This window comes from Genypterus blacodes, unplaced genomic scaffold (genome assembly GCF_046128005.1).
Source record: "Genypterus blacodes isolate CSIRO-AG114 ecotype Tasmania unplaced genomic scaffold, CSIRO-AGI_Gbla_v1 ptg000011l_1, whole genome shotgun sequence".
Taxonomy (NCBI): Eukaryota; Metazoa; Chordata; class Actinopteri; order Ophidiiformes; family Ophidiidae; genus Genypterus; species Genypterus blacodes.
Window position 1 is genome coordinate 1,502,571 of NW_027466825.1, and position 27,294 is coordinate 1,529,864.

Sequence of the window (27,294 nt, forward strand, 5' to 3'; positions counted from 1 at the left end):
GATAAGACACATTATAAACTGGTTGTCACAATGGTACAGTAAACTATGACGCACTGTACTATATGATGGCTTCCAATACTAGAACATCCTATACTGTATTTTACTATACTATGGCATATTATGCTATAACTTAGTGTACTGTGTCTCACTCAAGAAATGGTATTGTTCAGTAAGAGCTATGAGCGATTTGTGCTTTTAGCAAATTTGTGGAATAATTACCTAATGCTCAAAGCCCATACCTCTGCCAAGGCCAAATAGCGATTGATTCCTTAACTTCAGAAGTGTGAAAAATATGATTGTAACCTTATTTATCAATTAATACACAACAAAATAAATGTGACCTCTCCAAACCTGGATAACTATCTGGCTTAAACTGTACCTGTTGATGGTTGTTTGAATTCTTGTAAGCAGAGTTGGATCTGGAATTTCATTATCTATCCATCTATTGGAGGGGTATAAACTAAACCAAAGCTGTAATACATTTCTAACACTTGGTTGATGAATCGCAGAGATAGTTTGTGGCAAACATGACTCAGAAACAACTCCAATACCTCCTTTTTTTATTAAGTCTTCTACAGTATACAAATATTCACACTCCAAATGTTCTCAAAAAAACCCTAAAGTCCTGAAACATTCAGTCTCTTCTCGTCTTCTTGCGGTTCGGTCTGTTTTTCCTTCATCGTATGCTGTAATGTGACCGTTGAATAGAAAAAAACAGAGACCACTGAAATCTTGCATCGTCGCGCTTTTCCTTCGCCTGGATATCGCCTACATGGCGTCGCCCCAGCTTTTACGAGTGGCGCGGTAGTGACAGCCAGCCTGGGATGAAGGCAGAGATCACAGTGTGAAGCGAGAGTCTATGACATCAGAGCACTGGGTACGAGCCCAGAGGGAGGGATGAGTTTACGTCACGGCGTGACAGGGCTGTATTGCATGAGTCGGCTTTGAGCTCAGATCAAATCATTGTTGTGTTGGACACACACAGTAGACAGTGTGAGGTCAGCCGTCGTACAGTTTGTTAAAAAATAATCCTGACACGCCATCCACAAAATGTATTATTTGCAGAGACAATTTGGCCAAAATCTGGAACACACAAGCTTTAGAACTGGAAATCAACAAATAAATGGAAAGTGTGTTTTTGAATGGCTACAGGATGCAGTTAATCAAGTATCAATGGACAGCTAGCTGTGTGTGAAGCCCGACAGGATTCACTATAGATTACGGGGGAGACGTGTGGGTTAAATCTGCATATTCAACAAACGCTCTTCAGTAAAAATCAGTCCATAGGAACCCCCACCAATAAAAATCTATTTTAAAACATCTATAAGAACATAGTGTGAAAACAAAGTATTTATATATATATTAGAGGCGCCTTCCTCTCATCTCTGACTTTATTTAATATGCGGCCCTTTCCCACAAACCAGGAAAGCAGTAGTGCAACAAACTTAGCAGAATTCTTCAAAGGAAATTAATTACGTACAGTACATGAGCTTGGGAGCTTTTTGTAAACTGGAGCTCACCTTGTAGTGAACAAAGGTTTGTGACTCAAACACTTGACAAGATGCAAACCCTTGATTTTTTTTTAGGGGGGAGGGTGTTGGAGAAAGAAAGGTGAACTTTTTTCTGACATTGCTCATTGTTTGCTTAAAATAATGGACTGCACCTTTGCGCCCCTACGTGCTGTGGCCTTTAGGTTCAAAGTGAAGGCTGTGAGCAGGTCGTGTGTTTTGGCTGTCTGTTTGACCTTTCAGTGACTTTTCCTTGACCTTTGTGGCTTAGGGTGAGCTAAATAAGAAGATGTTATTGAAAAATAAGGCTACCACTCTGGGCCGTTCCAGAGGCCCAGACTGAGCTACATTCTGTGTTTGATGACAAAAAAGATAAACTTAAGGAGAAAGTGACAATGTTTTAGCTTACGGTGAAGTCCGTTCTTAGTATTCTGGCTAAAACTACCCTTTATTTTTCCCTCTGCGGGTTTTACTTTTTCTTTTTAAATAAGTTCTTAATTTTAGAGGAGGAGCGCTTGAGTTTCTCCCCGTTGTCGCTGGAGTCCTGGGAGGAAGTGCTCTGGAGCTTGTTATCCCGTCCCACACTCCGGCCCTCAGAGTCCAAGGAAGTCAGAGATGGGAAACGCCCCACGCTGGGCAACATGCTGGCGGGCAGCTGGCCAAAGCTGTAGGACTTCTCCAGGATACCGTTGTACACACCTTTGCCCGTCGGAGTGCTGACGTGACCCTGGGAGTAGGGTTTGCTGTGGGACTCTGGCATGATGCGGGTGAGGTCGGGCGACCCTCTGTGTGCGAACGGGTGGTGCTCCAAGGCCGGAGACGGCGAGGTGGAGGGCGGGCCAGAGGGTGTGGTGGCCGGAGTGGGGGGCAGAGGAGGAGGCGTGGAGTCCCTGAGACTGCTGCTGCTGCTGCTGCTGGTGGAGGTGGCGGGTGTGGACGCAGGAAGCTCCTGACACTGGCCGTAGAGCAGGAGCTCCTCGCGAGAGATCTTGCGGAAGGGGGTCTCCGGGCCGGGGTTGTGGAGCTGCTTGCGGGCCATGGTGGAGCCGAGGGAGTCTGTGTCGCCCTCCTGAGCCGAATCCCTGACAGAGGTGAACACACAACGTGGTTCAACAACACTAGTATCGGAACTAAATGAGATGTTAAACCTGGATGTTTTTCCCAAAAGAACACCCCATTATAACTGTACCAATGTTTACTCTTGCAATGTATAGAGTATACTATAGTACATTTAGAAGTGTAATACATTCTGCTTGAGCATAGCAAACAACAAAGTGCTTTACAGGCAGTCCCCAACTTACTAACACCTACTGCACTTACACACCATTATTATTATTAAATTAACTGTTGCATGGTTTGTACTAACAAACAGGTGGCCTACGTTGAGGTTCATCTGACTGAAGGAAACGTAAACACAGGTATACACAGTTGTGTTGTGTTAACCGTACGGAACTATTCAGACTTCCATACAAATTCAGCTTAAAGGTAGACGTAAAAACAGAACTTGTTCGTAACCTTGGGACTGCCTGTACTATAATCTGCCAGACAATTGTATAAATTGTACTATGCCAAAGTCCTCTACGTATACTAGGGTTGCGGAATACAGTTTACTCAACTATAGAATACAGTAGAGTGCAGCTCAACTATATATGAAATAGTACACCATACTACATTCTAGCAGATTATAGCTCCACCATAGTCTATTCTTCTATGGTATTGTATTGCATAGTTTTCTGAATACAGCTGGCATGTTAATGAATGTCTAAATAAAACACCTGTAAGTCCAAACTGTATAACCATTCCGCGGCGTTCCGGCCACCGCTACATACCCCCTCCTATCGGTGCTGAACAGGATATGTTCGTCATCTATCTCAGGGCGATAGGAGAGGGACGAGCTGGCCATGGACAGTAGGTCAGGGTCTGGAGACATCAGTGAGGACTGCGGGGAGCTCAGCAGGCTCCGGCGGGAACGACACAGGCTGCTGTTGCGCGTCAGAGGAGGGCGAATCAGTGTAGCTGCTGGGGAGGAGACAAAGTAGAAGACACCATTCAATGCCCAGCCCCTAGTTACATGCCTCCTATGGGCAGAGTAGGGTCAGATGGAACATCAGTCCTGGGGGCCAATCAAAATGCTCAATTTGCATCCTACTTACTTGCGAACTGTGGAATGATGGGAGGCGTATCCTCGTCCAGGTCATCCACTCCTCCTGCAATGGGGTAGGGAGGCACCGAGACCCTCGGCATGACCACCCAGCTGTGGTCTGAGTAGAGGCTGGCCGTCAGGCTGGGCAGCCCCGAATTATTTACAACAGGGAAGCCGCAGAGCTTCTCGATCTGCTGCCATCTGTGCAGACGCTCCCTGAGGCACGCTGTGACCTCCGACAGGGCTTTCCTGGAAAAACACAATAAGTCAAAGGGGGAATAAAGATGCTTCAACTTGCAATCACACTTCTTGTCAGTTTGCTTTGTTTAGTCACAGTTCTGTTCCTCACACCTGCTGCTTTGATTTTGACTTTTGGACATAAAGGAGTTATTTATGTCAGTGGGACTACCTGGGGATCTGAATATATTGGAAATATATATATATATATTAAACAAAGTTTAACTGTCAATACTGACTGTTTTTTGATGAACAACATAACAATTGTCCTTTAATGCAACAACTTACAACAGTGCAGCCAATACAAGACTATAAAATTCTCCAGAGTGAACACAGACTATGGGCTCTGTCATATTAAAGTGTGTGTGTGTGTGTGAGAGGTTTTTTCTTACTTTGCTTCTAGTATCTTGTGGTCCACCTCATCCAGCGATGAGCTGTGGGCTACATGGAGTGTTCCAAACACAGAACTTCTCTTCTTTTTGATTTTCTCTGCCTAAGACGGACAAAATGTTTACTATTTTGAACAGAACAAAATGTACAGAAAGACGACACCATGGATCCATTATCTGGTCTCATCGGTTCATTAGCTCTACACTGCAGGCTTGATGTGATCTCATTGGTTTCCCTAAACTCAAACATAATGAAGCCGGCGTCTACTCATTACCTAATTAAGCAATCTATGCTGTTAGTCACGCGCTTTTCTTTAGGGTTTGCTGTTAATTTGCACTTTAAAGAGACGATGTGTGAATTAGGGCTGCACCTAACGATCATTTTTTAAACGATCAATCTACAGATTATTTTTTCGAGTAGTCAATCTCAAGAGTATATTTATTACGCAATATAAAAAATATTGCCCCCAAAATAAATATCAAATTTATCTCAATAATACTTCAATAGTTTCTTAAATCATCTTCGCTTGAAAACAAACAAATCTAACAAAAGATTTGCAGTGCATTATTCCACAACTAGCCACCTTTTGATTGATAATCTCCCTTTTACAATTTAGTGTAATCTTGGGTTGCGATGATGTGAAGATGAAGGAAGGAAGGATCTCCGCTGACACTGTCTTTGCTTGTATAATAGGGTTTTATTATACAAAGTACAGCATCATAACAAGCACCATGGAACGCTTGTGAGAGACTCTGCAGCCGGAATGAGTCGCTCTCGAACTCTAACTTTCTGACATATTTATACAGTTGATTCTCACTCAGAAAAGACCTGTTCAGTGGGTATTGACAAAACACCTGCGAGCACTGTAAACACTACGTGGCCATCCTGAGGGAGTAACAGTTCATTTTGTAATGGCCTTGATTTGGCATGTAAACTTTTATCTTTACTCTTAACATAAATATATTCGACTGTTAACTATATTTGAGCAGTTTAAGCCCAAGGTTTAAACCGTTGACCTTCTACAGTATGTTATTTACATCACTTGTCCGGTTTAGACTGGCCTAAGGTACACTTCTTCTTTGTCCATTGTCAGCTGTACGGCCTTCCCTAGTAGAATGAATATACGTTCTTATTGAGATGCTAGACCACAGCAAAATACACCACAACAATCCAACATGTTGCTTATTCAACTGAAGTAAAAGTGATCGAGCGCAATCTGCGTCAATCAGCTCGAGCCCACGTCAGCTAGCAAAAATTTCGCTTGCGGCTCGTGAGACGCAGGTCAGTTTGCGCTTCCGCACGTCAACCGGCAAAGACCCGCTTGCGGCTCTCGAGGCAAGGCACCTACCCCCAACTGCTCCCCCCTCTGTAATGGATGGTAATGTAAGTCGCTTTGGATAAAAGCGTCTGCTAAATGATCATAATGTAATGTATGATGTTTAAACGCTGCTAATGTAAATCAAATTAAAGGAAGTCACCTCGTCCTTGGCGACGTACAGCTGAAACTCAGCGCTCTGCTTCTTGATGTTGTAGTATTGCACCTCCACCTCGTGGGTGAGCTGGAGCCACTTCTGGAGAGCCTCAGGCACTGAGCGCTCTGACTGCATCTCCTTCTCTGCTCGCTTCAGAGCTTTTCGCACCTTCAGGAAGACGCAGAAAACATCAAGGGGTTAAGTCACCATCCATTTATTCCATTTAGGAGGCAGACTTTTCTTTAATTTCCATATGTCAGGAAGACTGATGCTGAAAAAATCAATGAATTACACATGTAAACCGTCTGCTGATCAAACTCCTACCTGCACCAGCTCTTCCTCTGCGTATTTGAGCCGGCTGAGCTCACACTCCGCCCCTTCCCGTAGATCCCGAAGTCTGTGAGCTTCCTTTTTGGCACCGTTGATCTCATCCCTCATCTTCTGCTCCAGGTTCTGCTTCTCCACCGCCACCGTGCGGTTCTCCTCCTGCGCTTTATCCAGCCTGGCGGGCGGGGGAAAGATGCTGGATTTAGTCCGGACCAGGTAAAGGCATTATAATATGGAGTAAAATGACGTGCTGCATGTTCTCACCGGCCCTGCAGCTCCAACAGGCTTTGCTCGGCGTTCTGCAGGCTTTCCAGGTCCTTCATCATCTGCGAGATGTGCACCTTGCTGGATTTGTTCTGCACGTAGGCGAACCAGCAGCCCCCGACCCCGATCACTATGGAAACCATGAGGATGAAGTCTTTCATCCAGTTATGCTGCAGACCTGCAAAGAAACCAATCGGTGAACAATGGGTTAGATGTTGTATTACAGAAATTCGAATCAATACATACATTACTTTAATGTGTTCTAAGAAACCAAGCGATGAGCAGAGTGTGTTACGTACGGAGAGGAGGACCAAACAGCACCGCATCCAGTGCCTTTAGGTTGAGCTTCTGTTTATGCCGCTGGTCTAATATCTTCAACTGCATGGACATGAACGACGGCTCATTGGCTGCTATTCTGAAATACAGAATACAAACCATCATAACACACCACAGCCCGAGAGTCGTCACGGCAATATGTAATGCTGTTGTTTAATGTTGATTATTTTTAAGGGTTTTAAAGGATCAAACCATACATAGAAGAACTGTATGTTTACAAAGGCTTGTTCTGTCATTTCATACAGTAATGGACAGGCAATGGTTTCTATGGACACCAGAGTGATGTAAATAAATGCTTGTGGTTAATGTTGTTAATCTAAATAATATCATTATTAACACACACACATCTGTATTTGTTTTTGGGCTTGTTGTGCATGTTGATGTACAGTACAGCATGTTGTCATGGATACATGGGGTACGTACATACATGCATGCATTCAGGCTTCTTGGAGACGGGCTCGCTCTCTGTAGGTATGCGTGTTATGACTAATGTGACCTTTGTGACATCACCACCTCCATGTTTTTTTTGGAGGGGCGTCTGCATACCACCACCATCTTAGGCAGATCAGACAACATGGCAGCCAGTGGAAACTCGAACCCTGCTCTCGCCGTGACCTCACCTCATGAGTCAGCGCCCGTCAGCGGACCGGCGTAACGCGACACCCCTCTGCACGCCTTGCCCGCAATCATCTCGTATCTACTTATGCCATCCTTGAACCGTTTCTTCTGTCACTCGTTACTTTAACTACTTTCATTTACACACTGGCAGATATCTCGTGTGATACTAAAACCATCTCACACAACCACACACTGTGGCTCCACTTGCTCGCGTGGAAATTCTTACCCTACTTTCCTTGTACCGCCTTTTCCGCCCAGTAGTGGGCAGCATTAAACAGAGTAATGAGAACAAAAGGGCCTTGAAACAAGACCCATAACACAGGCATCATTCAGGAACACTTCATGACTCTCCAGTGGCAAAACAAAACAAGAAAACCTCCGTCTCTTCTGTCATCTGTCACTCGTGATCGATATTAGCGAAAGAGCACAGGGACGTGTGGGGCGAGAGTTCACTGACCGTGGTAAGGAGTTCCCCGTGATCCGGAAATCCCGAAAGTTTCTCTCGTACTGGGGAAGCTCCACCGACTCCGTCAGCCACTGCACCGTGTTGTCCGTGGTCCAGTTGTGCACTGAGGGAGAGTGACAGGACGTTATGATCTGATGCTAGAAGCCTTGAAAATCACAGCAAACACATTTGACCTCTACGATTAAGTTAACGATTATAAATGGTTACTCAGTTTGAAGAAATTGTCAATCAAAATCAATTATTCCTCAATATAACAAATGATTATACAGTATTGTGAATATACACACATTGTATTGCCAGCTCAACACGTTTAACCCAATGATCAATTATAGCTCATCCATACCAAATTGAATCAAATAAAAATTACTTGTTTTTCTTATTTATTAAAATTATTATACATTGCAATAATGGATCATGACATCAAACTGGGCTGGACGGTCACGGGCATTTGAGTGACCAAGACCCGAGTTTTTTCGCTAACTTTGAGACCCGTGATGAAGATGAGGACATTATGAGTGAGGTGCTACCTTCAGAGGTCTTCCAGCCTCTCCACAGCTCCTCCACTGTGATGTGTTGGTCTTCACGGTGCAGGTTGCTGTGTTTGTTTGTCTGCTGCTGCTTCATGTCTTCTATTATAAACTAGAAGAGAGAGAGAGAGAGAGATAGAGAGAGAGAGACATTACACATTACAGCTACATGATATTACTTTCTCTTTAGTTCTCTGGAGCAGAAGGTTGTGTGTTTTTATCCAAGTTGGCTTTGCATAAACCTCTTGCTTTGGATCACTCGCACTCACACACACACACACTCCTTCCCTCTCCTTTCTTCCTTTTATGGACTTTGAGAAGAGAAAGAGACCGATGGCAGAGGCACCACTTCCACCTTTGTGTGTGTGTGTGTGTGCCCTCAAGTGTGTTTTTGGTTTCCGGCTGTTTCCGGCTCCCTTTGGTAAGTTGGAGCAAAGCACCCCTGCAGAGAAGCCATATAAATCAAACCCGTGACTGAAGAGCCAGAAATCAGCAGCATTAACAAGTAAAAGGATCAGGGCCGACTACCAAACATCTCAAACCACTAATTTAGGAGCCCTGTGTGTGTGTTTGTGTCTTGGCACACACTCTTGTCTACTTTACACTTCCTACACGTCTTTGACAATACTTAACGTGGATTTTACTGCAGTATAGTGCCACAGGCCACTTTATACGTAGGCTTACACACAAATGCAACATAAAATAGGCTTTTTATTGTTTTGTTACAACCTGTCAGACAGGCTGTGAGCCAAACACACAAAGGCAAACACACACACTGTGGACCAATCACTCGTTAGGCTCCTGTTAACTATAAAGGATCTGAGCTTGTTTGATGCAGATGTGGTGAACGACTGCTTGAAGGGACCATGTGTCCTCCTTTCCTGAGAAATCTTTTAAGTCTAAAACAAAGACAAATTCACAAAACTTTCCAGGTTTTGATTGTGTGTCAAACGCACTAATGTACCCTGAAATAAATTTTCCTTAGTGACTGTTTTATTCCGTGACTTCCTTGTCCAACCTGAGTGTGACAACCTAACAAACATTAATTATGCACATAAATTAACCCGACAGGAAGCCGGCAGGTCCAGCTGCCAGATGCTGTCCGCTGTTGCTAGGAGACAAAGACGTTTCACTCACAGCAGCAGCTCGCGCTGAGACGGCCAAGTGAAACTCGCAGATGAAATAAAAGTTCCAGAGTTACAAAGAAGTGTGTGTGTGTGTGTGTGTGTGTGTGTGTGTGTGTGTGTGTGTGTGTGTGTGTGTGTGTGTGCGCGTGCACACAAAAGCATGTGACACACACACCTTTACATTTCTTACACCTCCTTGTGGAGCAGAAAGGAGCGATTCACCGTCAGAGTGAATGTGCGCCCGCCCGGTAACAGGAAGTTTTTTTTTTACATCATTAAGCAAATCCAAACACATTGATGAACAAATTAATGTGTCATCCTTTACCACATTAGAAACACATCAAGCAGAGATGATTCACAAAGTACACAAGTGTAACACACACTGAACACTCAAAACAAAGTCTGAGTAAACGAAAAGCTGCTTAATGAGCGGGCGGAGGAGCTTTGCATCGGGTCAAAGCAGCTTTATGGAGCCACATAAGTCAAATAAGTGGCCAGTGTGTATAATGACCAGTCTGTACGCGTGTGTTTGTGTGTGTGTGTGTGACATGTGGTTAAAAGTTTAGAAAAGATGATGGCTGTCACACTGTGTGGCCTGTTTAACCGGTCTGACGCTGCAATTCCCGCGTTATGATATAAAGCTAAGAAATAATAGGTGTGCACGCAAAAGCATACCCACACACAGGTTATGACACACACACACACACACAGATACTCAGAGGAGTAAACAAAGGCTTATTTGTTCATCTCAGATTCCAGATGGGGGCACAGAGGTCAAGACTCTTCCCATGAGTCTACTGTGAATTCATCCCTCCCTCTCTTTCTCTATACGTCTATACATTTTCCATCTCTTCTTCTTCACGTCCACACAGCAGACGTTCGTCTCTGGTGGAAGTGGGTCGTGTCTTCGTCTGTTAGTTTGATGGAGGCGTTAGGGGGGGAAAGACTTTATGTGCACTCGAATGACTTACAAGCTTGTGAGCGAGTCAACGCGGGGCAGATTTATCACACTCAGCGGTCATGCCGTCACAACTCTTCCTCGCCGAAGCGTTAAAAATAGGCCCGGCGCGTCTCAGATCAAAGAGTGTGTAGGGCGTTTCATCGGAGCGGAATAACGGCTTCGCTTAGTGGAAATGTAAAAACACATTTGCAGATTTGTGACGCGAACTCTGGGTTTCATCAAAGTCCTCAAAGCAGCGGAAGTCTGCAGAGCTCAACTTAAATACACAAATACTCCCTTCATCCTCAGCTCTGCTTTTTATCCAACACACACACACCTTCCAGAAAGTTCCCAGAATTCCTCCATTCTATAGATAAGACCAACTTTCTTCTGATCACAGCAGCATAAACAGAGTTGACACATAAAGTACATACACACATATTAGTTCATTAGTAATTGTCTGCCTACACACACACACACACCGTCACCGGCTGATGAACGGATGGGCTTCTTGCAATTTCAAAGAGATGTTACACGATCCGGCACGCAGCCCAGCCACCACCCCCCCACACACACACACACACACAGGACAACATGCACCTGCCGTCCCCGGCGAGACATCCCAATGCTGCTGAAAGCCGCCGCCCCCCCAGCGACGCCTACAATTGGGCCGTAAGCGAGACAGAGGATTAAGATGAATTGGATTACAGCCATTTGACTTCAAGAGGGGAAACATTTGGCGTTTTGGTTGAATAAACGTTTGGTTAAATACACAACGTCAACTGGTTGTTATTGGTATGAAGTCAGGCGATGCAGGCAGGAAGGAGGAAGCAAACATGGCTGTACGTTACATAACCGCCATGATGATTGATTTGGGCATAAATCTAATTGATGACCTCATTTTGTTCCAGCACACCGACTCAGATCAGTGAAGAATATCTCCACAGATACCCAGTAGAAGGCTGGTTTAGTTTTTTGGCCTCTGCACTTTAACTGTTGACTCTCACTTTAAGTGCATAAGGGGCTGTTGTGTATCAGATGGCCCATTAGTGCTGCACATCGACTGTGAGTATATTAAATACGGTGACGAAACAAATCAGACTAATGTAATTGTCAGAATAGTCAGGATGTCACCATTGATCAATGACAGCAAATTAATGTTCATCCTGATCGATAATTATGATTTATTACAACTATCCTTAGCTGTGATTTCCTCATTTAATCCTAGTTTGTTATTTATTTAGATCAGCAAATATATATGATATTGGGTATTGAGTGTAATAATCGGTCAATAGATGAATCGATGGGCAATCAATAGGTGAAAGCTTTAGGATACACACATTCACACAAGTGTGTACTGTATGAATATTTGGAGACACAGAGTGCGAGTCAGAGTGCTGAGGTGACAGCAGTGACTCAGCAGTGACTCAGCAGCCAATGAGGCATGAGGTTTAATCCAATCACTCTGCGTCATGTATCAAAATGATTCATCGAGAGTTAAATGTGATCATTAAGACTTAAGACCAGTCAGTGTTAAGTAAGTAAGGTTTGCTCACTTAAGATAACCAGAGGCAACGAGTCTGAAATAACAGAGCAGACGAGCCACGACAGGACGCAGGGATGGAGCAGTCTCACTTCTTCCTCAGTGATCAGTTCTAAGGCCGTTACTGTAAGTTACATTATTTAACACAGGTACATAAGGTGTGATGTTGTGGTTCCTCTGGGAGGGAGGAGCCGTGGTCTTGGCAGCAGTTGCCGTGTTTCAAAGAGCGCAGGCAGGACCTCCAGGTTCATGGTCCGTGACCTCCTGACCCCCGGGGCAGACCTTCTATGTGCCGAGGGTCTCACACCACCGTCACTACGGTAATGGCAAGATTGTAAATAAGACAAATTACAAATCTGACAAGATAACATCGCTCAGCTGTTATTTTTAGGCAGTGAGGCTTTGAACTTCACTCCAGATTATTGTGGATAAATCTGCTTGTTTAAGTGTTTGTCAATCAAAAATCATAACAATCAGGTTTTGATTGCCAGTCTGAGTGACGGCTGAGTGACATCACACACAAACAACCTCTCACACACACAAACAACCTCTCACACACACGAACGCCGAACGCCAAGCTCTTCACTTGATATTTTATCCCAGACTTGAACTTTACGTGTATTTGCGGCACTCCCGCGCTCCGGGGTCACACGACGGTGTTACGAGACAGAGACTGATCAGCATCGGCATGGCAACCAGCCTGGAAATCCTCTATAAAGACCAAAAACAACTCCAGACACATTTCACTGCCCTTATAAAGACAAAAAGGGCTGAACACACACTGTCACACACTCTTGCACAGTGGACGCAGAATCGCGCACACACATACTTTGCTTTAATGTTGGCCACCCACACACACACACAGAATGCGCCCACAATCCTAAGTGTTTCCTTTTGAATGTAAGAGGTCGTCAATTACAGAGAGACACCGGGGCCACAGCAGGTCAGAGGGCTCTCAGATATCAGTTAGACCCCCTCTCCACCACACACACACAAACTGGCAATACTGCAACTGCTTTAATAGAGCCGTGTAAAGCTGTTTGATCAGAATGAGAAGGTTTTTACGACTACTTTACAGGCGTGTAAAAGCTTTTAGTTAAACTTACATGAAGGCCTTTATCTTATGCTAATAAAACATGTGTGAGTGTGTATGTGAGTGAGCTCGTTTGTACATGCACATGGTGTATAAATATTAAAATCCACAATAATAAAATGAATGTTGACACATGCCTTCTTTCGTTTTTGCTGACGTGCCATAATGTTTGGAACTCTGACACACACACACAGACAGCAGAACAAGAAAACGTCTAATTATGACGGTTAACGAGTCTGGATATTTAACATTCTCTCGCCTCTATAATGAATATCCGTGTTTATTGGATGCTCTACTTTCAATGGTGACAGTCAAGTATTCATGCCATGCGCTGCCATTGTTGTCAGGAAGTATGATGTCGTATAACACCTTCATGTCTCGTAAACACACTGAACCCCTTGAACGAATGCATTTGTCTCCGCTCACCTCCAAGCTCTCGTTGACCTCTATGCCGCCGTCGTTGTCGTCATCCAGCTGCTTGTGGATGTGCCGCAGGGCCTCCAGGCTGAAGCGGTCGGCGTCGCCCATGCATGGCGGCACCATCAGGTGACACGGATCTGCAGGGGGCGAGACAGGTCAAGTTAGGGACAAACCAGAAGCTCACAGGCGATCACATGTTCAGGAAAAAGGTTTTGATATTTGGGATGTTTTCATTTCGATCAACAAGCCGGGCGGGTGTCTCCACGTTGTTAACAGGCACAGGAAGGACGTCGGTGATGACACTGGCAAATGCTTCCAAGTGACACGTGCGGCATCTACGGAGCCTGATGAGCCGGTCAAACAGGAATCATAACGCATTCATGAGGTCAGGTGGAATCCTCACTCAGTGGGAATCTAAACTATTAACTGATGGTTTCAAACTTCAGAGGCAACCAAACACATACAAACTCCACATTCTGTTTGTCGTGCTTAATGTGCTGTTTATGTAGTGACGCCGTTGCCGGTTATGAATGAAGCATAAGAAATGTCAACACACTGATGATGTCGCCTTCTTTAACAGTGGCCAGTAGTCGCATGTGAAATATATATTCACGCTAAAAGCACTGAGAGCTCCATGTCCCCCGGACTGTTTACTCCAGGTAAACAGCCTCCAGAAAAGACTCAATCCGTTTATCAACTGGGTGTTCCGCGAGTGTGTGTGTGTGTTGTGTGATGCTGTCATTCCTGTAATGTCCCTTGGGCTTGGCCTTCTTCAGCCTATGTTCAGTTCCAAAGCCCCCCTCCTCTGCCTTTTCCCCAACCAGCAGGGAAACGAGGCCATTACTTCTTGCATTCCTAGCAAATGGACAGTTGGAGTTGGCCGTGGGGACAAATTGTCCACGCCACATTTCAAAGCGAATTCGCATTTCGGTTAATGAACTTTGTGAAGGTCGAACTGCAACAAATGCTGCTAAACGACGCAGACGCCAGCAAACAACAGCCAGACAACAACACACCCAAACATGTCGCTAGCGGTGCCAAATGGGACACCTGCAGCCAAGGGATCCACACACACACCAAAATGCTTGATGAGGACGTTCATGATGATGAAGACCGTGAGCACACAGCCGAGACATTTCAGCAGAGGAAAGTCTGGGCTAGGATTGGGTTTAATATCTGTGCAGAGACCCGAGAACAGCAGGACAATCGGAGGAGAAGAGCCCCAAAATGCGAGTGTGTGTGTTGTCAGGGCAGCGTGATGTGTTTACACTGTTGTGGAAAGAAAATCAATCAAAATGAGGTAAAAAAGTGAAGGGTTGAATACTTATCCAACCCGCTGCAGGTTTCAAGTTCCCACTTGGCATTAAGAAGGAGACATCTGATTGGAGCAGAGCCCAAGCTATGTTTGGATGACAGGACACAGGGGACGAAGCGAGTGTCTAACGGGACAAAGGAGCCGCGGCTGTGATTGGACCAAGACGTACAGCTGCTGGAGGATGAAAGTGAGGGATGAGGCAACTCTGGCAGCAATGTGAGCGTTTGTTTGTGTGTAAACACAAAACAGGACACGTTCCATCTGGTAAGACGCTGATGAGCAGAGTGCTGAGAGGAGAAATCATCAAAGTAGATTAAACGATGACCAACTACTTCCTGGTTCGTGAACGGTTTCAGCTTCCTCAGTGAGTCTGCTGAGTGCAAATATCCCAACAACAAATAAGATGGCGGACAGAAGAGACAGAGGGAAAGTACCTGGACGAGGTACTTCCTCATTCTGTGGGACGTAACATTTTTCCCACCCACATTCCAATTCCAATCATACCACACAACCACGTCGCCTTCTTCCGTTTTGATTTTGCACCAACATGTGCCTCATAGTTGTAATTTCAAGCTGTGCAAACTTAAAAATCTATTAGTATTTGTAGGATTTTGTCATTTCTGGGTTGTAGGTGACGGGATTGGCTACAGACTTGGCTATCGGAATATGGGCGGGAAATGAATGAATCGATGATCATTCAAGTTACATTCGGGTGTCAGCTTCACGTCTCTGAGATGAATACAATGAAAGGACGAGGAAGAATACCTGACATACCAACAAGCATAACAGCAGCAGGGCACCTGAGAAGCATCTGATGCTGGAGAATGAGTTACATAATGTATTTGCTTAGCTGGCCGGGGCAGTTTACATAGTGGGTTGTTTGCATAGCATGTCGATTTGACTGTTTGGTTATTTAACCAGGCACAAAACTCAAACACTTTTCTTCTGTTTTACATACACACAGAAACTCCCCATTGTAAGTCGCACTTTCCCTCACTTTTCTATGGTCTAGTTTGCATAGATGTCAGGAATGATCATCAGCACGCCGTCATAAACAACATCTTCCCTTCATCTTCAGTCCTTTTTACTGTCACTTGATTGAACATGAGCGGCCTGATTCTGTTTGCGTGCCCTTTTTGCGAGGCTAATTTTACGATTCTAAAAAGGTGCGACAGGGAGACGAAAGACAGCGCCAGTGCGTTTAAACGACAGCTGTGATCTCGACTGCGAGGCGCCATGTGACAGGAAGTGGCCCGGCGGTGACCCCGGCCTTCCAGGGGGACACGAAGAAAAGACTTAAAAAAAAATCAAAACAGACAGCAGACGTGGTCCCAAAAGAGGACGGAATTGGAAAAGCACAGTTATTTTTAAAGCAGCAGACTCCCTGTTGTCAGGATGATGTAAAAGCTCAATAATGGCAGAGGTCTCCCATGCTCGCACACACACGCGCACACACAGATGTTAAGTACACACGCAGCATGAATACACAGGCAGGAAAGCAGCTGTGCAGTAATTCTGTCAGGGGGCAACAGATTTGCTTCAAAAGCATCGGATGACAGACGCATGGAGCCGTCAGACGCAACTTTAAAGAGATGCCTGCACTTCCGTTTGTCACGATGAAGTTTATGTCTTCGTCACTTCGGAACTTCTGGTGTGTTATGTGCTTTTGGTGACTTTTTGGGGGCTTCTGGGTAAGAATCAGCCAGATCAGCGCTTAAAAGGAGGAAGATAACGAAACTCACAGAATTCAATTTATCTAAACTAAGAATGACACAAAACATCATATACAAATATATCACATTACTAGTAGGACTCCATTGGGCTGACTGTTACTAACAATAAAAATAAATTCTACAAAAAGATTTGTGATCTTGATCTCGCAGGGTGAGAAAAGCAAGCATGACATCATTGAATGGAAGCTGCCAATTACCATTTAAAAGGATTCTTTATGAATTTGTGCGACACTGGAATGGAAACAAATTGTGAATCAAATGTCTCGCACACTATCCACACACTTCTAGCCGCTGTCTGTCTCGACTCTCATGCAAATACAATGGTTCTCATCAATCCCTGATACAAAACCACAGGCTACCATCAAACCAGCAACATGTCTGAAACGGAGACAATTTTCCTTTTCTGCTCCTCTGGCCAGAAAATTACTTTGTGGCAAAGATTTGCAGTTTAAACCAACGACTCAAAGGCACAGTGGAAAAGCTGGAAAATGGGGGAAAAGTGAGACACTGGAATTCACTGTCTAGCCTTCTGGAGTCATCTTGACATAATTGCGGGAACTCTGTTAGCTTGATGACATCGTTGTTGCAGTTTTGCCAGGTTTGACGATGCCCCTGTTATCTATAATTAAGTTTAAACAAGGCAGCAGAAGAAGAAACTGCAGTAACATCAGGAAGGAGGTTAAGTCTGGGACGCCAGAATTCCCTGTCATCTCATCCAGCGTATATAAAATCACGAAAGTCCAGATGCTCTTCATCTCGACCACGTCACTCCATTTCCCCCTCATGGGCTCAAGGCTCCAGCACACACACTCCCAACAGCCCACACTGAGAACTCCCCACCTGGGAGGAGGTGGAGGCTCGGCCCCTCCTCCTTCCCCCATCTGACTCCAAACCCCCATCTTAGACCAGGAGCCAGATTGGGTGTAAGAGTATCTGGGCCGTCGCCGGCGTGAACAGGCGCGGCGTGGCATCAAGATGGCAGGATGTGATGGGTCTGACATGCGACTCCAGGGGGCCAAAGGGGGCTCAGGTGGCCTCCAGTGACCCTCAAAAGGTCTCACCGTCCTCGGCTATAGCACACTGATAGACACACACTTTGCGTCTTCCTATCACTTGGACACAATCACTGTACATACAGCAGGCACATCACAGGCACAAACACACACCTGTGCAAATCCTGGATAAACTTTGGCACACCTGCAGCACACACTCATACACACAGAATGGCAGTGCGATAGGGAGGCACCACAATAACAACAACAACATGAATACCAAAATGTACACATGCACCCTGAGATCGCTACTGTTATGGTGGCAAAGGTCAGACTTGTTACAACTCAGAACTATGAAAAGTCAAAAGGTGACGGACCAGTGACTTCATCTTAAAGACAAACAGGTCCTGCCCACAGCACATTCATTCCTTAATCTCAATCTGATGCTACAGAATAAAACTGCAAATGGTAACAAAAAAATAGAGAAAAGGTTTTGATGCGTTTCACAGATTCACAGCAGAAGTCTTTCAGGAACAGATAATTAAATGGCAACTCTGCATGGATCACCCGCAGAGAAGTCAGGGGTCAAACTCCTAGAGCTAACTACTTGCTCCTGCTTCATTCCATACAACCGTGCACCCCACGGTTCCCATGGTTACTCTTATCTGTTTTCACTCATTGGCAATGTATGGCCTTAACATATGGCTGGTAAATGAGACGTTAAAGTGTATTTTTTATAGATTACAAATATTATTCAAGCCAGAAGGAGACGCAGACGTCTGAGCCGGTAATCAGATTCCTCTCTAAAGTCTAAAGTTTGTATATGTAACGTTAATGCAATTTAAACAAGAGAAGGATTCAAATAATGCTAAATTCCATGCACTCGTCGCATGCTCCGAATTGTGTGAAGTGGGGGAGGGGAGGGACTTGTAGCCGTGGCCCATATGGCAGTGTCATAAGTCAAGCTGACAGGTCAGTATTAAAGGCAAGTAAATAAAGCTTCTGGAGGGGAGCTACCATTTCAGCTCATCAGCAGCCATTAAGAAGACACAAATATCATTAGCTGCCTGCGATGGCACTGGACTGTGCAGGGAGACGGACAGAGACATCGTTTGTCGAGACAGAATGCCAATCTTAGTTTGCACAAGCACCTCTCATGTTTGCATGTACAGTTATATATGGGAGGAATTTGCACGAAACTCAATCTTGCAGAAGTCTTGCCCATCTCACTTCCGTATCAAAAACCACGTCTGAATTTAAGACTGGTTCTTTTTGGCTTATGATTTGGCTTATGATTTGGCTTATGATTTGGCTTATGATTTGGGAAACGGCCATCTTTCTTCGTCTACTCGTTTATTGTCCCAAGGTGTCCTGGGTGAGAAGAGCAAAACCATCACTGACGAAATACAAAAGGAAGTGGGATCATTGGGAGGACACCCGTTTCCCAGACAGGCATCAAATCCTCTTTGGGAAAACAACTGCGCACATAAACATAATATAATCCAAATTTGCGAAATGCCAGTTACAGGGAGTCAGAGGATCAGATTTGCAGCACCACCTTAGCGTTGCACAACCATGCATACTCTGTGAAATGCAATAGTGTTGGCTTAGCTTTGGTCTTGATTGTGACATGTATGACATAATTATCATCTGGGCTCAGCAGGATTCCAAGATTTGACTTACGAGTTAGGATTATGTCAGGTTTTGCAGACTGTAAAAGTGGAAGTACAAAACAGAAATTGATGTACGATGTGAAGTTCTTTGTCTGTGACCTGCTGAACCCAGGAAGGTGCCTTCCCCATCTTAAACCACCAGAGCAGACCTAATCCTCAGTTTAGGCCACATCTTTAAACCAGGGCAAAAAAGGAGGGGAGACGACTCGAGCGGAAGGCCCACAGAGTCTGATTTTAAAAACTTCCAGAAAAGGAGACTCTCTGTATGCGCCTGGAATGTCTCAATAAAAGCCAGAAACACAAGATGTGCGACGTGCGCAGCCAGCTCCGCTGGACAAAAGAGGAGAGGCAGAGGAGTCGTTTAATGAGCTCTCCGGCCCTCGGACACGCTCTTTTGGATGTGCGGTTAATGGATTTCATGTCTACAGAGTGAGAGGGCGAGGGTGACGGAGAAAGACTAAACATAATGTTAAAGGTTGCTGGTGACTAATGAAGAGCACGAGGAGATCTCACTATACATTGACCTTATTATAATGACCGTGTGGAGCCTGGTGGTGATGGGATTCTACAGTCTTGGTGGCTTTAAATACATCTTTCTTACATTATTTAACCTTAAATGGAACAATTTACATTTTAATATAACCACACACGTCAAAAAGCACAACCCCTTCAACCCTGTAACATCTTTCATTTAAAACAGGAAAGATCGGATTACTTTCAATGAAAATGAAAAGAAAGCAATACTGCAATGGCCTAATTAAGTCAAACAAACACAATCCTGGAAGGAATATTTAGCACCCATGTTGCAGTATTGCTGGGGGATGTTGACACTGTGCTTGATCCATGTGCATGTATTAAACATCACCACTGAGACTGTTGAAATCCATAACTGAGACCTCTGAGTGAACCCGAGCAAGGAAATATCCCCAAATGAAATTTATGTGGAGGAAGGAGCGAAGAGAAGAGCTAGTGCAAAACCTTTCAACCTTTGTCATAACAAAGCCAAAACAATATTAGACCAGTGAATGTTTCCTGTCTGGTAAGAGGTACAAAGCCCCTGATCTTCTATATGTCCCAATACTTTAGCATATGAAAACAGAAGGCAACGGGTTTGTCCGTCGGCATTAGTCAGGATGAGCTTCCTGTATATGGCTTACTTCCTGTTAGACAGGATTCTGTTTGTTTTGTCTATTGACAATTCCTAATTATGGAAGCAAGCCAGAATGCTAAGAATAACGTATCACACTCACACTTATCGAGTAAATATATGGAGATAAATGCACAGAAAGAGGTGATAACATTGATGCTTAACACACACTTCAACCACATAACTATGGAGGTGCAAACGAAGGCCTGGACATGAATAGGAGAGTTGAACAATTTTCTGAAAGTCATCGTGAAGACACCAGGACCTTCAGTGTGTAATACAAACTGAGCCCGTTTTGGACCAGATCAAGGGGCAGCTCAGTGGCCCCTAAGAACCCACCTGTTGGTCAAGAAACGCCACGGCTAGCATCACTCACACAGATTAGCGCTCGACTCATCACATCCCATTTTACTCAGGACGGCTGGCCGCGGAAAAAGAACATACAGAAGAAACAATTATCTGTTTCTATATGTCGATTATTTGATGTCTGTTAGTGAATTAAAGCGTTATGAGCGTTGCTTGGAACATGAACTTCAAGGGGGACCGAGTAGCAAGCATACCAAAGAAATCTACACCGCTCTGCCCCTCTTGTCAAGACCAACGCATCATGTGCCCCCTGCCAAGGGAAAGTCCCTGAAATCAGAGGGGACAGCAACTCGCGTCCAATATCCAACTTTAAATCCAGTTCAGACGCACACAGACCTATGTGAATGTAATTCACAGTTAGCGATTGAGCAAATGCCAGGAAGTTTAGCACAAAGCAAGAACGCCTGATTGACATTTTAAGGCTTCTGTGAAGGGCACAGCACTGGCTTCTTCCTGTGTTCAAGTGAGGTGTGTTATCACAATCCATGCCTTCCAACACGACAACACAGTGACCTTGTCTGCTTTCGGTTGCGCATAACCCAAGAGGAGATGCAAACAACTTAGGCCGTCTTTCATGTTCACATCCGGAGGCAAAAAAAAGAGAAACGGAAGACAGAAATGTTAGCATATTCAGATCACTTTCTTTTTTCTTCCCATGGTTTAATAGTGTTTGCCAGCTTGTGGGTATCCATCAAAGCTCATATCCGTCATGAAGTCTGATCCAGCCAAGAGTGCTTGCGTTGCCAGCAAGGGCATCAACACCTAAAACTATGGCTGAGCGATGCAACAATAGCCGCAACCGGCCCGGGCGTGAGCAGATGGTTCACCTACTGCACAGCTGGCTACAGTGACCTACAGCTGCACCAGTGAATCGCTTTCAGGACGCCGGTGTCGTCTGGCTACGAATGAAATATCCAGCACACATTTGGTGATTCACAACTGTAATCCAGCGAAACGGGCAAAGGTTGCATCTTAGCCTGGCGAAAGAAACAAACAGCGCTTGGAGAACAATGGCTCCACTGCTGCGATTAGTGACTAACCAAAGCCTACATACCAGTGAATTAGGTCATTGATTGTTTCAGTGCTTGTTAGTGACACTTAAATCCGCTGGTGACAGCGGCAGAGAGCGGTTAACCGTTAAATAAAGCCCCATTATCTCCGCAGCCAGCTCGTCTGTCAGGGAACGCTGTACACCGATGGCACTGTCACCACCTGAGTCAGGCCAGACCACAACTCAGGGACCACGATGAAAGCCACGTGCAGAAAACTTCACGAGTGGCTTTATAAATACACCAAAGGGGAGGGGGGGAGGGGGTCTATGGTGTGTATTTTGCTTGGTGGTCGGCTTAAAACCCTAAAGCCCCCGATTGAGATGGACGGCAGCTGTCCACTATTGGGGGGAAGCAGACTGGGCAACTGAGTGGCGTCAGTGGGGCGACATGACACCGGCAGATCATCCGATGTTTGTAGGCAAGACAGAAAACTAAAGGTTACTGTAATACAAATGTGCAGAATGTGAGTGCAAAATGTACATAAAGGAGCGTCGAAAAAGTCAAGTTGTTACCAAGTTACACAACAGGGCAACATTCCCCTCACACTTCATTGACATTGACAGACAGCACTTTATAATGCCAAGGTCACGATTTGAGAGACTTATTTTGCATGGGAGAAATTACTACGTTCTGACAAAGCTGGATTATAGGAGGTCGCCATCGAGCAACAGAACAAAACAAAACAAAAGAATGGAAGGAAAACAATCTCCGACAAGAACCAGGACATCAAGAGCCCCAAATGCAAATCCCAGTGTTTTGGGCAGTATTAAGCGCTTAATCAACAAGTGCTGGCAGAACACACAAACCCTGAACCTCCATTTCAAACACATCTCTTTCTTAATGCAGTTCTGTGATAGCCGCTGTACATCCCCTCTGATTCAGCCATTGTGAACTCAAACAGCAGACACAGTGACTTTCCTCCAGAATTTAGACATTAAGTGAAATATTACATACTGTGTTGACGTACAGTACAATGATTATATAACCAGGGTTTTCACTACCACTCTACTACTTAGGCACACACACACAAACAAACACTAATTGGCGTTGCCTATAGTGGGGCAAAAGTTAAAACTCACAAGAAGAGGACTATTCTGAGTAGAAAGGTAACATTTTATTTTTATTTATCTGGGACAGGTACAACGTCATCACTGTCATCGTTTCTGTTTGCAGTTTGGATTGGATAGTTTGCTTGCTGCCGGGGCAAAAACAGGGTTACAGTAGGTTAGTAAAGTAGGTCAGACATGTATGTATTGCCTTGGTAAGGTTTATATAATTTCTGTGGGTCTATTAGTTGTAATCAGCTTGGTTACATAGGTAAGTTATACACCTTAATTTATTTAAATAAAATTTGTTGTTAAAGTTGTGTAATTTTGTTTGTTTTAATGCATAACATTTTTATAACAAAGTCTATTGGATTCACTGTACACCTGTTTCTACCAATGCTGCTGAATGATGTGACACACCCTCAAGCAGCAGCACCCAAAACCTAAACAAAGCCAGGGAAAACCCTCTTAAACTAACTCCAAATGCTAATATGGAAATATGAAGTTAGGCTTAGGAAGACACATCTGTGTAGCAACCTGCGGCGTGGTTGCATAAGCCACGTAGAGATTATGCTAAACGGGGGCCCTGACCTGTCTTGCTGCCGGCATATTTAGCCAAGAACGGGATGTTCCTCCCAGCCAGAGGGTTTTGTTTGTTAACAAAGACAAATGATGGCCAAAACCGGAGGAAGCTCACACTCATGACGCTCCTTCTCCAATGACTCACTGTGAACTGTGAACTCCCAAAAATTTGCCCCAGTAAGCACCTGATTGGTAACATCACTGCCTTGTTCGTCTTCCTCTGCCCTGCCCTGATAATTTCCCCCTAAAGATGAAATTCACCCAGGATGGCCAATCATTTGGAAAGTACCATTTTTCACTCTAACATTAAATGACAACAGCTATTAACCGGGGCGCCAAACTGCCAACAGGTAGCTATGGGATGAGCATTTGTCAAAACAACACATGTGGCAAAGTAAATGTAAAATGTCGAGTCATTTAAGCAACACAATCACAACACAATCACCCTCAAACTTCATTCTCCAGATCCTGCTTGTCTAACCTTGTGCTTTCCCCATTCACTACTCGTCATTAGAATCCTTAGAGTATGGGAGTGTCAAAACCGCAATATTATACTTGTGTGTATTTATGCTGATAGAAGGTAGGAGTCATTGTCAAACTGGAGCATCAGCCAATATGTCAATAGAATAGTCAATGTATTCATCAAAGTGTTAAACAAGTCACTGCTACCATGAAGACATCTTAGCCATCTAAAATAGGCATGAACAAGACTTATAAATCACTACTTTAAAAATAAACGCCTACAGAGTTGGGCATCAGTGAGCCTCACTGAGGCCTTGTTAAGTCGGTGCTATCTCTGCGACTGCTACTTTTCATTGTCCACAGAGAGACAAACAAAACACACACACAACAGACACACACTCTGGGTCCACTTTACACTGTCAAGCTGTTATTGTAGAAAGGGGGCATGCATGCTTTTGCTTTATGAATCGACAGTAAACAGTCGGCCATGACTAACTGCTTTACATGCTTAAACTGTTCACTGTTTAAGCATGTATTACTCACCTGAACAGGCAGGAGCACATTGGCTTGGACATGCAGCACATCAATAGAGATTAACGCATAAGCAAGCAGTTTAAAGCTTTGTGCAAACAGTACACACATCTCGTCAGGGTTTGGTGGGGAACATCATTGACTCTATCAAGATCATTTGCCTATAAGGACACCTCCAGTTTGTGACAACTAAAGCATATTTGCTCTGGGTAAATGTGTACTTCTTGACTCAATTTAGTTTAGTTTAACAAGCAGCCTTGAACCACGTTGTCTGGGCAACGAAAGAGGAAAAGCCGGAAGTGACTGTGTGTAGCTGTCAGAGCAGACGAGGCTCAATGTCATGTTGAAAATGATTTTTGCCTTCCGTATCGTTTCACTGTAGTCTGTTGTAACATCAAAGACACATAATACAATAAACAGTATTGTATGCTCATGACATTGACTGATGCCCTCTGTGCAGATGATGAGCCCACATGACAGCCTAACATCACATGCACTGCAACTCATTATCAACAGACATCTTATATACCATCAAATTCAGTCACGTTGGTTAGACAAGCCTATAAACAAATCGTAGTGAATTCTCTGCTGTGTTATATCTCTTCAGGCAATGCCAAAGGCCTCATTTAAGCCAAGGTCATACTGCAAATTTAACAAACAAACAAAGTTAAACAACCAAAATTGGCTGAGCTATAAATGAAGACAACCTGTGCTCCCTCTCTACCCCAAATCCAATATATTGTTGTCTAAGGGGAGACATGCAAGAGAAGATGGGCACCTGCTGTCACTACCATATCTGTGTAATAGGTCATTTGTATAGGGATTAAAAGTAGACAACAAAAAGGGCTGTTTTAGACCCAAAAGCCACGGAATTTGGGTTTGTGGACATTGTTTAAGTGATCTAAATGCACACACATTGCACCTTTAACATGGTCCTGGTGTGAAATGAAAAGAATTAGAATAATATGACATAAGATGTGAAAAGCATTAAGGGCAAAACTACGGATCAGGTTGTGATTTAGGGGGTTATTGTGTTGCAGCAGGGGTTACACAATCCCCCTATATGAACGTGAACGTGGTCCAGCTGTGTGTGTGAGGTGCTGCCGACCACCCACAGCATCAACAATGCCACATGATGAGCACGGTTACAGCACACACTCGTGCGCTCACTGAGGATGGATGCATCGTGCATTCCTGTCATGCCGGCATTCCTCAGCAATGCACGGAGGGGGAAGAGAAAAAAGGGGGGACCGCCGTTTGGAATGCATCACTTTCCATTAAGCATTTGAGCAAATCCACGGGGGAAATCGGGGAGATACACGCGTGAATGTGATTATCAGAAATGAGAAGTAAGCTTGAGTGATCTTCTTACCTGTGGAGGCTACGTTTGCAGCATCGGACGAGTGGCCGGGTAGATCGTTCGTGTAGGCGCTCTCCAAGCCCAGTACCGCATAGATGACGAGTCCACGTAGCAACACGATCACTATCTTATGGATGTAACTCATGGTTAGGAAATGAGTGGGAAAACTGATATCCGTAGGGAGGGGAATGGAGGGTTTTACTGCACAGGGGCAATCCCGAAAAAAAAAAAAAAATATGTCAGGTTGAGGTTGTGCGCACCAAAAAAAAAAATCAGTCTTTTGTGCACAAGTGACCAGAAACGTGAGGTGTCACAGTGAAAACAGACACCTGGGGGGGGAAAATGCAGAAAATGAACTAAATCGCGTAGTGAATTAATCCGAGGAGAAATACACGCAAAGCTACCGGCTAACACAGCAAACAGGAGCACGCGTTGTTGTTGTATTTGTACCTGACAGGGGCGTGAAAAATCGCCTCAAAATAATAGTTCATCATGAGTCACCAGGAGCCAAACTAGTTTATAAGAAGATCTTTAAAACTCTAATAGCCTCGTGATGGGTACCTACTACGTCAGGCGAGCCCACATGCCTCTGAGATCTAATTTCGTAATATTTAAAATTCAGATTAACCTGCGAAAAAAAAAACAGACACACATTCACACACACACACACACACACACACAAAACAGCTGATGACGATGAATGCTAATTGAGTGGGGAAAGTGCACATGCAGCCCTGCCTCCCTGTCTGAAGGAATTCCCTGCCCCGAAAACCAAAACACAAAAAAGGCACACAAAAAAAGAAGCGTGGATCTTTTCACCGTGGGGGTCGATGATCACCCGCAGATGACACGCGTTGTGTTAAAATCCTCACGTAGGCCTGTGAGTTTGAAGAAAATAGTCACTGTACTTCCACGTACAGTATACAAACACTGTGGATGGCTTCAGCATATTGAACTCACGGCGTCTCCTGGGTCCGCCTCTTCACACGAAAGTAGCAAATCCCATCGCATCAAAAAAATTAATGACAATACACCAATATCTGCGTCTTCCTCCCGTGTATTTAAATCCCGCTGAACACACACACTTACACACACAGTCACACACACATTCACAAACTCGCACACACGACATCCGCCCACTCTCCGGGAGAAGTTTTTAAGTCGTGGGGCTCAGCGTTGATACCGGATCCTCCCGTCACATCAGCTGCTCGCTCGCACCGGCCGATTGCACACAGGGAAGGGGGAAAGCCGACCGGGGGCGGAAGTCTATGCAAAAAAAACTGCTCGGCGCCGGTAGGAGGGACGGAGCTTAAGTGTGCCACCTCTGGCGTTTGCTAGCAACCGTTTGTATCTGCCCACGCCTCACTGTTGTGGTGCGTTTGTCTGCGTGTTGGCCATTATTTGACTACTTATTACTTAATTGGAGCAGCGCGCGCGTCGTCGCTCCTGACATCCTGACCTAAACGCAGCACGGTGTTGGGTCACGCCGCTAGCTAGACAGCCTCAGGGTAGTTTGTTTTTATCCGGACGGGGCTTGAGGGATACACGAAGCGGGGCCAAACAGGAATCCTCCTCACAAACTTCCTTTTTTCGTGTCATGGTGACGCGGGTGCTTCACGCATCA

General features: G+C 44.7%; 1 protein-coding gene across 3 annotated transcripts; it reads right to left on the minus strand.

Moving 5' to 3' along the window:
• Positions 1 to 543: 543 nt before the first annotated feature.
• On the minus strand, positions 544 to 27,274 carry stim2b (stromal interaction molecule 2b). Of its 3 annotated transcripts, none has more exons than XM_076160002.1 (12): positions 25,683 to 27,274; positions 13,418 to 13,548; positions 8,289 to 8,400; positions 7,753 to 7,864; positions 6,641 to 6,756; positions 6,342 to 6,519; positions 6,075 to 6,252; positions 5,757 to 5,918; positions 4,281 to 4,381; positions 3,662 to 3,900; positions 3,284 to 3,524; positions 544 to 2,590 (listed from the first exon to the last, which is right to left on the minus strand). In XM_076160002.1, the coding sequence occupies exons 1-12, from the start codon at positions 25,813 to 25,815 to the stop codon at positions 1,978 to 1,980; spliced, it is 2,316 nt and encodes a 771-aa protein (XP_076016117.1). In that variant the 5' UTR covers positions 25,816 to 27,274; the 3' UTR covers positions 544 to 1,977. The 3 variants fall into 3 exon arrangements, with proteins under 3 accessions (XP_076016117.1, XP_076016126.1, XP_076016109.1); XM_076160011.1 differs by having other exon boundaries at positions 3,338 to 3,527; positions 25,683 to 27,273; XM_076159994.1 differs by having other exon boundaries at positions 3,284 to 3,527; positions 25,683 to 27,273.
• Positions 27,275 to 27,294: the final 20 nt, after the last annotated feature.